A 14,074-nucleotide genomic window follows, 5' to 3' on the forward strand; every position below is an offset into this window, starting at 1 on the left:
ACAAAATATACGCGAAATTTTTATTTAAGTGAAAACGTCTATATACTATTCGAGAATTAATTAATTATCCGAAAAGTTTATGTGCGCTGAATGCCGCGCGTCTATAAAATAAATCTTTAAAAAAAAAACAGCAGACATTCAGCCAGCGTGTGCGATAAACGCGCCAAAATTGGTAGCGCGTTCCCTCCCTCGCCAAGAGAGAAAAGTTGGTGATTCAGCCTGGTTTAGAGGAGCCTTACTTTTACCTACTGAAGCTGATTAGTTTGAAAATATTACCTCCATGCCAGACGTGGTTGAAGGCGATACATCACGAAATTCTGTGTGTGCAGTGCATTCTGAGCTTTTGCCAGCTTACGTAATTATGTTATTCCGAATTTCAAGGGTTATTCCGAATGCATTTCCTTAGATTATGAAATTAATTCTATTAAAACCAGCAAGTGGAGTTTCCAAGTTGCAATGCGTGTTTCCTGTACACTTAAGGCCCATATCACACGGCGTTTGTTTCACACGAACAACTGTTTCGGACAATTTTTCTGCCTGGTTTACCATTGAAAGAAAGGACGTGCGACTTTTTCCTTCCTTTCCCCCAAAATTGCAAATTGTTCGTTTTCAATCAATCAGCTATCAGCTCGTTTGCTTTGTTTCTCCTGTGTTAACCCCAAAGCGATCTATCGTGATTGGCTGTCGTGACAAGGCAGAAAAATTGTTCCAAACAGTTTAGTTACAACTTTAATTTGGCTTTCCTTACAAATAACCGAAATTCTTCCGATTTTTGAATTTTGTCTCGTTGGACTTTTAAATGGTATTGAAAAAGGTGAGGAGGTTTTCATACAAGAAATATAAATGACACGCCGAATAACAATGATTAGATGTTTAATCAGCGTACAGTAATCAACGTATGTTTCGTTTTCGTTTTTGGCAATAGCTATATTTCGTCGCTGTTCTCTTGTGGCAACGTTTAAATTCCCGCGAACTTTTTTGCGAAATTTCGAATGCGATCTGATTTAGCTTAACACGAAAGTTAAGATTACACGTATTTTTATCGAGTACGAGCTTTTAATGATCCATGAACTTTTAGCAGACTTCGTATAATGAAGAACCAGAGTATAAATACTAGGGAATATGTAAATAATGTCGACAATTTTTATTCTCCTTTATGTAAATCGGGTTATTTGACGCCTTTGCAGAGGAAGAAGTTAAGGGAGTTGAGGAAAGTGGATTTGTCATTGGAATGTCCTATTTCATCGGATCAAAATTCTGAACGTATACGTAAAAAAACGAAAAATTCGTTAGGACAGTTTAAGAAGACATCTCATTTTCCAAAAAGAAAGCATTCATTGCTCACTAAAGCAAAATACATCTCTCATGCTCCAAAAAAAGAAAATAACCCTCAATTACATTGTGCCATAACTCACCTTCTGGAAAAAAGGACTGTTGCTTGTAAAGATCGTAAATTTTTTAGGAGTCGCTCTCCTGACCATCTTGAAAAAACTAATATCACTATACCATTATGGGAAAAAAATCTTCGCCTAGATTCAACTTCTGTGGTGCAACTGGACAATGGTAAGAAATTGTGCTATTCAGAATTGAATGATAAAAAAGATGAAGAGAGAGTTTGTGAAAATGATACCCCTATACCTGAGAAATGTAAATTTGTGAATAAGAAACTTCCATCAGAATTTTCTAATGAGAGAATGCAATTATCATCAGTTGAAAATAGAGAATTTCCAACAGCAGAACATTCCAAAAAAGTGCCAAGTAAGCAGAATGTAAGTACAGGTTCAAAAGAAAATTCTAACCCATTTGAATTTGAATTTGACTGGCCACCAGATGAAGTCTTATTAGAAAGACAAAACAGGGAAAGAGAAATTTATAAAAGACGACTTATGCAGCATACTCTGAATGTTCGAGTAAATGATAAGAATAATAAAAATGCATCTGAAAATTCAAGTAAGCTGTCTTTTGCTGAGTTTTAATATTTGAAATATAATACTAAATAAAATTTTGAAGTAATATTTTTAACAATATTTGAAACATTTTTGTTAAATTTCTTATTGTTTAAAGAATAATGAAATTATACTTTAAGAAAAGCTGACTGTTTAGTTCATGGTATTTTACTCATTATATTTGATTTTAGGTTCTGTAAAGTTATATCCTATATTTCTTCATTCTAAAATATCTGATGAAGGAACTGAAGCAAAAAGGTTTAGTACTTTTACACTTTTTTATGGATCTTATGAATAAATATAAATAATCATTTATATTACATTTTGATTTTAAAATGCCATAAACAAATACATATAGTTTTTGAATTCTATAGTCATAAACTCTGTTAGGATAAATTTTTTTTGGTAGAGATATTTCAAATTACCACGGTTGTTTCTGTAAAAATAATAGGGAAATTTATATATTTTATAAGATTAATAACATTCTTTCCTGATTTCCTGCACTTAATGTATTGAAGTATGCTATTTTGTTTAATTGTTGCAGAATTAAAATTTTGCTTAAAAAAAAAAAAAAAAATTAGAAATTATATTACTGAATGACGCATTTGCTAATATGATATTTCCAGGTAAAGTAGATTTTAAGGTACCCCTTGTATTATGGCGAAGTTGTTTGATTTATCGCCAAGTTGTTGTTTCATTTATCGAAGCCTGAGTAGGTAAATGGTATGGAAACCCTATTGTAACTTAATTGGGTGCATGATTCTGGGAAATTTTGAATCATGGGATGTTTTGTAAGCGTTTTTGTGGTGTGGGTTGGTTTGATTCTTTAGACGTAGAATGGATGAATGTAGTAAGATTAATTTGAAGTTTCTGTACGATTTGGAGTGAAAGGGAGCTTTAATTGACTGGTGTGTAAATGAAGGTTTACTTAGTAGCCATTATAAGTGTCCTGTATGTAGGAAGGATATGCGTCTAGTCGAATGTAAAAACTGTTTAGATGGATTTGAATGGGTTTGTAGGAAGAAAGGTTCAGATGGTCACTATGTGAAGCGTTCGATCAAAAAGAGTACCTGGTTTGAAAAAAGTCATTTGAGTATTATTAATATTTTTGTTTTTACGTGGCTCTGGGTTTACGAAGTGAACTCCAAAATCATGGTAAGTGAATATATGCTTTTGGTAGTGCTTAAATGTATAACATGTTTTTCCTTTTTTATGTTATTTTATTGTTTGGTTTAAAATGTATTTTATTGAGATTATGTATTTTTTGTTTGCGTACATTGTAGAATTTGGTGCTCCTTTTACTTTAAATAGCTAATCCTTTGGAATATGGTAACAGGTAGTTTGGCGACATTTTGGTAAGGCGATAAAGGTTACTAGCTAGGACTTTAGCAATGTACATGGATAAAGCCAAGAGTGTGCGCAATGCCATTTTTGTGCAGTTCTCCAATGTTTTTCTAAGTGAAAATAGGTCGACGTGTACATGGATGATACCGTGTATGTGCAATTCTTAAAAATGCAGCAAGCAGTGGGCGATTCCGCACTTTGTCTCAATTTCGCAAGTAATCTTTGTCATGATTAAGCACTTTTGTTCCATAAAAGTTCTAGCATAAGCGTAATTCGGCTAGCAGATTGTTGGAAAAAATCTTGAGTAAAAAAAAAAAAAAATATCTTTACTTCATGAAAACAAAATGGCGTCCAAACAAAAATTAGCCGGTTGCTGTAGCAGGGTTGGTCGCCAAATTTTCATCAAAAAATCCCCAACTTACCATAATCCAAAGATTAACCAAATTTTGAAAATATATTGATGTGAACATGGACAAAGTAAAGGGAGTGCGCAATGCAAGTTTGTGAAATTCTGGGATTTTTTCTTTTAAGTGAAAATAGGTCGATGTGTACATGGATACTGAGTTTGTTCAATTGTTTTGTCTTGTTATTTTGGCTTTTTGTAGCGGCGATTTTCCGCTTCGCAAGCCAAAATACCGAGTCAAAGAATTGCACAAAATCGGTATCCATGTACCGCCGAAAATCGCCAAGGGGTACCCTAAACTATACTTTTACCGATATTTCCTAAATGTAGCATACAGGTTACCTCTTATAAAGTTGATTTATAGAATGCTAAAAAGAATCTGTTGAACATCCAGAATCTTTTAGAATTATGGCCAAATTTCCCATAAACTAAGATGTTCTGTAGAATTTTATAGAATTTTAGATAAAACTTCTGTAGCTATATATATATAGGTATTATGTCATGTAAAAAATGTTTATAATGGGAATAGAATCAACAGAATTGTACTGAAAATATGAAACCAGTTTGTAGAAACTTGAGCTGTAATTCTAAAGAATTCTAAACAAGATTTCTTGGTTTAATTTTCTTGTAATTTGTAAGAAAGCTTTTGAGTATTTTTCTTTTGGGGTTAAAAAGAATAAATTAAATTTTTCTGTTTGAATAGAATTTTTAAAGTTAATTTTTGAAGTGATTCATATTGTAGATCATTATGGAGAAACTTGAATATTCGAATATATTTCTTTAATAAGAAATTTCAGTATCATTTTGATTAAAAAATAATTAATTAAAAATAAATACATCTTAAATAATTATTTAGGAAATCATTTCTTTCATCAGGGTTACATATACAATAGTTAGAATTTAATTTCATGAATTAAAATTCTATACTTAACAGCACAAATTAAAATTTTTATCTAATTTTATGATTTAAAAAGGGGATTTAAGCTTTTACAAAGTTTAATTTTTGTAGTAAGTAAGCAATCAGTGGCGTAGCTAGAACTCTTGGGCCCCTGTTCAAAAACTTTTCCTGCCCCCCCCCTAAAAAAATAAATTTACTGTGCTTAAAGAAGGGGGAAAGAAAGTCTAGATTTGCAGAGATTTTTAAATAAAAACCAGTAGGTTTTACATGCAAGTATATTTCGAGTTTCTATATAAAATCTGCGCCAATCCAAGTTTTTTTTCGCTTAATTTAGCAAGCTAGCAAATAACTGGTTATGTTATAAGCTGACAAACAACATGATAGGTAAACGTACAAAAAAGAAATTACACTAATATATAGCGCTCTGTGATCAACTGAGCTTACGAACATGACTTGTGCAATAATATACAAGTCATAAATAAGAACGTTTATAATGTAAATGATACATTTGTTAAATATAAAACATATTTATAAATTTCATAGAGAAAACTATTTTAACATACAATTTTTGTAGAAAATATGTATGGTAAATTTTGCCCCCTTTCTTTTAAGAAAACTTTTTGGTACACTAAACTACTCGAATACATGATTTTTATACGTGTTTTAATTTTAAATATGTAAATGTAGTTCAGCAGGACATTCATGGGCCCCCCAAGCCTTCGGGCCCCTATGCGACTGCATTCCTTGCATACCCTTATTTACGCCACTGGTTCTGAACTAATACATGCACAAAATGTTACATAAATTTAGAAATTAAAAAATCTAATGTGTGTGTGTGTGGGGGGGAAGCAATATAGAATTAGAAAAATAGAGGATAAAAAAGGGTAAAAATTTCCATTAAAAACTTATTTAACACATATGAATAAAAAATGTTTATTTTTGCTCCTCTTTTTCCCATACGGTAATTCAGAAACAAAAAAATCAATTTCCTTTCATACTTTCATATTATTTCTAGCATTCTCTCTATTCTCATAATGTTTAATCCTTTTACATTTTTTCATTTATATGCTGAGAAAAGAATGGATTTTGGTTCTATCAGTTGTTGAAATAGTGTGTTATATAGATACAAATTCAGCTGGAGGGTGGTTGAACTATTTCTTAATTTTTTAATGAAATTATAAGTTCAGCCAGAGTACCAAATAAGATGAGGTCTGATATTTCATTTTTTTTTATTTAACTATTTATCATTAATTTTAATTGGCTCTAGTGTAGAATTGGGTGCCCCTTCAATTAGCGACAATTTAAAAAAAATGAAATGCCAATGAAACCTCACTTCTGGTTACCATGATAGTTTTAACTTTGTTTTAGCTTTCTGATTTTATTTAGATGAAAATAGATGAGTACATGGTTTTAAATTTGTCCATGTACATGTGTACATGGACAGATTTAAGGCAGTGCGTAGTTTGTGCAATTCTAGGATATTTTGTTTTTAAGTGAAAACATATCGATGTGTACATGGACAGAGTTTGTGCAATTCTTTGACTTCTTATTTTGGTTTTGTGTAGTGGCCATCTAAAAATTATGCCCTCTTGGCGTCAAAAAAGAATCGCCAAAGAACATGGGGCACCCAATTGTAAACTTTTACCCATTAATTTAATAAAATATTAAATTTGTATTTATTTCTTTACATTTATTGAATTTAAATTAGTTTATTACTTTAATTGGGTAAAGTGCAGAATCGCCCACTTATTTGTTTGGCGCTTTTTATAGGAGTAAGAATAATTGGATTTTTGTCAATTTTCTTTGACTTTTTAAGTGAAAATAGGTCGATGTGTACATGGATAAAGTCAAGGGAGTGCGCAATGCCGTTTTTGTGCAATTCTGGGATTTTTTTCAAGTGAAAATAGGTCAATGTGTACATGGATACTGAGTATGTGTAATTCTTAAAAATGTGCCAAACAGTGGGTGATTCTGCACTTTCCTCCTTTAATTATTAGTTAGTTTGTTATTTTATTAGTTATTTATTAATTTTTTTCCTTCTCCCTGACTCTAAAAAGTGAGCTCTGGAAGATATACAGCTAATTTATTTAAAAATAGTTTGTGATCAAAGGAAAATATAAGCATTTAAAATGTAGTCTTACAAATCTATTAAGATTTGAGTATAAACATGTTATGTTGCTGATTTCAGATTTCTGTTTCTTTTCTATTGCAAAAGAGTTTTATACAAGCACAGATTTAGTGAAACAAATATCTGTATCTTTTCCTGATTTTTTAGTTAATGTGCAAAGAAATAATACTTATTTTTTTGGCAGATAATCAAAGGCAAAATATGTGCATTTTCTACTTTTTGAAAATTTATTCATTCATTCTTTATTTTTTGTGTTCAGAATCTATATATTTAATGCATTATCTGCTTTTTAACATAAACTCTTCTTATTTTATAAAAGTTAAATTTTTGTTCATTTGACTGGACGTCTGCATAAAATATTTTTAGTTTTCTCTTACTGTTATTAAAATATACTAGGGCTGAAGCCCACTTTTCATTGTTCAATGTTCATATGTTCTCATGTTCAATTTCGCCGGTATTCGAAAGTTGGAATGAATGTGGAATGTCGAAAGTTGGAATGAATGTTGTCAGTGGCTTTGCGCGGGCTCCCCCTGCTTTATTCACGTATGCATCCAGAAGACACTGTACACATGATACACATGCGGAAAATCACGAAAACACCCATTCAGCCAGCCCGCTCGTCGGGATTCGAAAGTTGGAGCGAACTACCAGTGTCCAGCGGTAGTCACGCTTTAGTCCCCCGCTTTAGTCACGTATGCATCGAGAAGATACTGCATACACGTTACACATGCATTAAATCACGAAAACACCCATGCACCCAGCCCGCTGGCCGGAATTTGAAAGTTTAAACGAACTACCGGTGTCCCGCGGTTTTGCTCGGGTTACGCCCGCTTTAATTAAGTATGCATACCGAATATACTGCATACACGAAACGCATGCGGAAAATCACGAAAACACTCATAGAGCCAGCCCGTTGGCCTTTATTTGAAAGTTCGTCCGAACTACCAGTGCTCAGTGATTTTACCTGGGCTGCGCCCATTTTATTCGCGTATGCATCCAAAAGATACTGCATACACGTTACACATGCGGAAAATCATGAAAACATACATGGAGGCAGCCTGCTCGCCGGGATTCGAAAGTTGGATCAAACTACCAGTGATCAGCAGATTTGCGCGGGCTTCGCCCGCTCTATTCTCGTATGCATCCAGAAGATACTGCATACATGATACACACGCGTAAAATCACGAAAATACCCATACAGACAACCCTTTAATGGGTATTTGAAAGTTGGACTGAACTACCAGTGTTCAGCGGTTTTGTGTGGGCTGTGCCCGCTTTATTCATATATGCATCCAGAAGATACTGCTTACACGATACACATGCGTAAAATCACGAAAGTACACATGCAGCCAGCCCGTTCGCCGTTATTCGAAATTTGGACTGAACTATCAATGTTCAGCGGATTGGCGCGGGCTACGCCTACTTTATTCACGTATGCATCTAGAAGATACTGCATACACGATACACTTGCAGAAAATTAAGAAAACATCCATGCAGCCAGCCCGCTCGCTGGAATTCGAAGGATGGACCTAACTACCAGTGTTCAGCGCGGACTGCACCCGCTTTATTGGCGTATACGTCCAGAAAATACTGCATACACGATAAACATACCTAAAATCACGAAAATACTCATGCAGCCAGCCCGATCCCCTTTATTCGAAAGCTGGACCGAACGACCAGTGTTTAGCAGTTTGCGCGGGCTCCGCCCGCTTTATTTACGTATGCATTCACAATATACTGCATACACGTTACACATACTCAAAATTACGAAAACACTTATGGAGCCAACCGGTTTGCCGGGATTCGAAGTTTGGACTGAACTACCAGCATTCAGCGATTTTACTGCTCAGGCTTTTTGCCAAGTGTAACCGCAAAACTTTTCGGGTATAATATTCAAACAGTAGGTTCGTTATTAAAACTCCTTTTGATAAACTTCAACATAATCACACACAAAAGTGCATCAATATATATATATTAATGTAATTAATCAACCATAATTATTTATATTAAGAAAACTTTCCATATACCATATTCAAGCAACAGAAATTCAATTTAAAACCCTGAACGAAAAAATAATTAGTCAGAATTTAAATAAATTGTTTATTTATATTTATATTAATTTTTTCGCAATTAAAATTTCTTAATTAAAATTAAATTTAATATTAGCTTTATGCGAACAGAAACATTTGTTACCAAAAATACGACAGTATATATATTAATGAACTTATATATAATAACAAAAGCAGTGAATGATTACGTAGCTCAGTAACACAAATGAGCACGCGGATTTAAGCTATTAGAAATATTAATTTGTATTATTCAAAGTTGCTTTTCTGATTCAGATCCAAAAATCACGAATTGTTCGAAAAATGCACAAAATATACGTATCTCGGCAACTAACAGTCCTATCGGCTCGAAATTTACAATCTTATAATTGCCAGATTTTGAAAAGAGGTTTGGTCTTTGTTCCAGAGAGATTGGCAAATTAGATGACTAATTAGCATAATGAATAAAAATCCTCCACTGCGTTAATTTCATCCATGGCAAATGGCCTTGATGATTCCAAAAGTCCTGCGGAAACCATCTCCTCCTCCCCGACACACCCCCATTGCTTTGGAGTGGAAGGCTGTCAACCAAGAGTTAGGAAGGAGAGATAAGGTAGTAGTGCTTTTTTAATGAACCTTATAATTAGGCTCTTAATTAGCAAAACAGTTTAAAATGAACGCTAACCTTTATTTGATCATCTGGGAAGTGCAAAATTCAAAATTTGAACGAAATCGGTTAATTCTTTCAAGAGTTACGTATTTTTGTGCATTTTCCGGCTCAATTTCTCTAATTAAGAAAAATGCACTAAATATTCGTATCTCGGGAACCAATAATGCAATCGGCTCCAAATTTAGAAATTTACAACTGATGGATGGTCAGATGAAGGATGCTCTTTGTTCTAGGTGGATTGGCAAATTAGATGATTAATTAGCATAATGAATAAAAAAGCGCCACTACGCTAATTTCATCCCTGGGGAATGGCCTTGACGATTCCGATTCCGACAGTCGAGCAGATGGTGGTGTGGCTGCAGCGGACTTGGTCAGAGCGGACACAAACGATTTCGTGGTCAGAGCGGACACTACGAAACTCATCGTGGTTAGAGCAGACACATTTTTCCCCCAAGAACAGATAAAGGGTGCAGATAAATAAGTAAATAAATATTTTTAAAAATCTTAAATATAATTTAAACAGTATTTTAAGTGGCAAATCTCTTTCAAGTGGGATAACTTTTTTTTTACCGAAGTTTTCTGTTTTTGCATTCGATTATCGAATTACAAGGCACTGGAATTACTCTTGGCACTGTAGTATGTCGGTATTTTAGTGACGAAATCATAACCTTTCTGATATAATTCTGAAAGTTCTTGAAATATCTTGGGAACGGGAACTGACGTTTCTTCTCGGACTCTTTTTCTGCAAGTCTCTAACTTCCTTTTAACTTCCATCTCAGTAATGTTGGGCACGTAGGAATGTTCAGTTTTCTTCAGTACTTTGTTCTGAAAATTTGTCTTTACATTTCCTTTACAACAAGGATGTCAAACTCGCGGCCCACAACAAATATTTTTGCGGCCCGGCCAATATATCGGCAAATAATAAAATAACATATCGACGAAGAAAAAAATGAAATGTTTACTGCTAAGTAATTAACGATAATTTATTCAGTGTTGTTAGATTACTCACAGCAAGCTGACACACACACTACTTAAATTACAAATGCGTGTGAGTAGCTTGCGTTCAGCTACCTTCGGCTTTTGGGGAACACGTGCACTCAGAACTTGTACACATCCCCCGATAGCCGAATGTGGCCGAACTCATGGTCTCAGTTTTCCAATCATAGTTTTGTACGATATATTGGTGCATGCATGTGCATGCACTTTGTTTTATTATTAATTATTACTTAATTCATATTGTTACGGATTTCATAGTTAAAATCCAGATATTTATAGATGTTTCCAGTATATTCGAGAAATTAATTATAAAGCTTATAAAAGCCGAGAACAAACAACTCATCTCAGTAGTAGCTGTAGTTCTAGCGAACTGTTTCTTTACTTAATGCTGTGATTGATTTGTAGCGATTTCGCTGTGAGATAGAATTAGTTTCTCTGTTTTGAATTGATTTTTGCTAAACGTTTGATATTTTGTGATATTGTTAGAATATTTTTGAAGAAATATTTCAGCATTTTGATTTATCTCTTGTGGAAAGAATAAATTTTTGTTAGCTTTTTAACGTTAACCGTGTTTATTCCAGCACTTTGTATTCAGTATGTCTATATCAAAACCAAGTGGTAGTAAAATTAAACGAAAAATCGCTGACGAACATAGAATATTCCAAGTAAAATGGGAATTAGAATATTTTTGCTGTGAAATAAAAGATAAAATAATCTGCTTGATATGTAATAATACTATTAATGTACTATTAATAATACTATTAATTCTTCGATTTTCTCCATAAGTATTCAGTACCCAGCCATATGCAAATGGAGGTGATCGAGATTCAATGCAACTCAAATTTGAAAGCAAAATTCATTGAAGTGGGCGTGCCTGAATTTTACAAATATTTACCAGCCAGGCTTGAAAATACTCGAAAATTCGCATATGAAATTATTTCCATGTTTGGTAGCACTTATCGGTGCGAGCAGTTATTTTCAGTCATGAAAGGTAATAAGTCTCCTATTAGAAACCGTATTAATGATGCTCACCTTGGGTCAGCGTTGAAAGTTATCACTGCAAACAAAATTTCTCTCGAAATAGGAAAGATAATAGCAGAGAAGAGATGTCAAGTATCAGGACGTAAACATTAAATTTTTCTTGTTCTTTTCTATATAAATATATATATATAAGTTTATTATTGTATTATTTGAAATAAATCTACGTTTCTATGAATATTGGTTTTTTTGGGGGGCCCGCCTAAAGTTAAACCTTGTTTGTTTGGCCCAAGTGTACCTATGAGTTTGACATCCCTGCTTTACAACGATCTGTCTTACATACCCAGCTCATTCCTAATTTATATTTTCGGTGTAAACGGCATGGCTAATCATCTACAACTAAGTATCCTTTTCCTTTATTTGTAGAGAGTAATTTTGTTGAAATGGCTATGGGTTCCATCACAGACTTTTTCGAGGCTATAAAACGACATACACACTTCATAAGGATAAAACATCCACTGAAAAACCTTTACTCTTAAAATATCGGCTTATCTCTACAGCAGGTGCAAAGCTCGAAAGTACATAATAGGTGACATGTGACTAATTAGGTAAACAATACAATAGGTGCAAAAATGTCCGCTCTAACCCACCCAGTTAACCTCACGTGTCTGCTGTAGCCACTGTCCGCTCCAACCACGTCCGCTCTGACCACGTAACCGAGCGGATACTATCTCCCCCCCCCCCGACACCCGTCGCTTTCGGAGTCGAAGGCTCTCAACCAAGATTAGGAAGGGGAGATAAAGGTAGTAGCGCTTTTTTAATGAACCTGCTAATTAGGCTCCTAATTAGCAAAACAGTTTACAATCAACGCTAATGTTCATTTGAGCATCCGGGAAGTGCAAAATTCAAAATTTGAACAAAATCGGTCGGTTAGATCAGGAGATGCGTATTTTTGGTGCATTTTTCCAACTCATTTAGTTTAATTAAGGAAAATTCGTAATTTGGGAACCAATTATCCAATTTTCTTGAAATTTCGAATCGCGGATCTTCAAATGACGGATGCTGTTTCTCCCAAGTCGATCGGCCAAATAGACGCTTAATTAGCAGCATGACTAAAAATGCTCCAGTACCTTAATTTCGCCCCTTGCGGCGGAGAAATATTCCTTTCATAGGGAAAAACCCAACAAAGAAAGCGAAAGAAATGCCAAAAACATAGGGCAAAATTAGTTTTTAATTAATATCTCTGCTAATTAAAGTCGCACGAAGATGCCAATGGTCAATATCGAGAGATACGGACACGACGAATCCAACGGTACCTTCCACTAAGCTCGGCACCAAGAACAGTGCTCTATATATAGTACAAAGTCTGTAATCCGGACGTCCATTATCCGGAATGATCTATAATCCGGACCCCAAAGCCACAAACTTTACGCATGCGCGTAGAGAATGCGCATACATTATGCATGCAAGTAATGTATGCTTTATGCATGTGCGCATTGAAAGAAATGTTTAATAAAGTAAACAAATAAATGTTAAGCTTTTTTTTTGTAAAATTTGATACCCTTTAGATCATAATTGCTCTTTATTTCATAAATTATGGTTTCATATTTTTAATTGTATAATTTCTGCATGCCATCTTACCAGATTTAAATTGATGGTCTATAATCCGGAAAAACCCCTAATCCGGAATCACCGAAGTCCCGACGAGTCCGGATTACAGACTTTGTACTGTATCACATAGCTGCCAACTCTCCCAGTTTTTCATAAGATACGGTTAGAGTTGACTTTAAGGTACATCTTCTATTATCGCAAAGTTGTTTCGTTTCTCGCCAGGTTGCTGTATCATTTATGAAACCTGAAGAGTTGAATGTTATGGATACCCTATTATGATGTAATCGTTTGCATTATTCTGGGAAATTTTGAATCATGGGATGTTTTGCAAGGGCTTTTGTGTTGTGTGTTGCTTAGGAAGCACATTGCTTGTTTCATTGTTTAGATAGTACAATGGCTGAATGTAGCAGGATTAATTTGAAGTTTTGTACGATTTGGAACAAAAAGCGAAAAGTGCATTAATTGACTGGTGTGTAAATGAAGGTTTACTTAGTAGCCATTATCCGAAACTACGTAGTATATTTTTTACTATTTATTTTTGTGAATTTCTGTGGTGATGCCGATATACAGATTGTAGTTCAGATAATTTTAGGAAGTTTTTGGATGCTGTTAAGGAATTTTGTGTGCCACAGACTGAAGATGAACGAATTTCTAAATAAGGGTAAGGGGATATTTGCTTTGTGTAGTGCTAAAATACATAACAGGTTTTTCCTTTTTGTGTTATTTTATTATTTGGTTTAAAATGTAGTTTATCGAGATAATGTATTTTTTGTTTGCCTCTACTGTAGAATTGGGTGTTTCTTTGACTTTTTAAGTGAAAATATATTGATGTGTACATGGACAAACTCAAGGGAGTGTGTAAAGCATAGTTTGTGCAATTCTCTGATGTTTTTTTAAGTGAAAATAGGTCGATGTGTACATGGATATTGAGTTTGTGCAATTCTTTGACTTGTTATTTTGGCTTGCGTAGCAGCAATTTTTGCGCCAAAAATCGCCGGGCCAAAATAACAAGTCAAAGAATTGCACAAACTTGATATCCATGTAGCACCAAAAAT

General features: G+C 34.1%; 1 protein-coding gene across 2 annotated transcripts in view; it reads left to right on the plus strand.

The window, feature by feature from the left end:
* The first annotated feature begins 13 nt into the window (after nucleotides 1-13).
* eco (Establishment of cohesion) overlaps nucleotides 14-14,074 on the plus strand; it is a 50,021-nt gene continuing 35,960 nt past the window's right edge. Inside the window, exons 1-2 of one of the 2 annotated variants that reach the window (XM_085813374.1) lie at nucleotides 14-1,950; nucleotides 2,138-2,204. In XM_085813374.1, coding sequence (XP_085669500.1) covers nucleotides 1,092-1,950; nucleotides 2,138-2,204 — 926 coding nt within the window. In that variant the 5' untranslated portion in view covers nucleotides 14-1,091. The remainder of the gene's footprint in view (nucleotides 1,951-2,137; nucleotides 2,205-14,074) is intronic. The other variant, XM_035371077.2, reaches the window with a different exon arrangement.

This window comes from Stegodyphus dumicola, chromosome 3 (assembly GCF_044657685.1).
Source record: "Stegodyphus dumicola isolate Sdum_Otavi_A_Nest chromosome 3, ASM4465768v1".
Lineage (NCBI taxonomy): Eukaryota > Metazoa > Arthropoda > Arachnida > Araneae > Eresidae > Stegodyphus > Stegodyphus dumicola.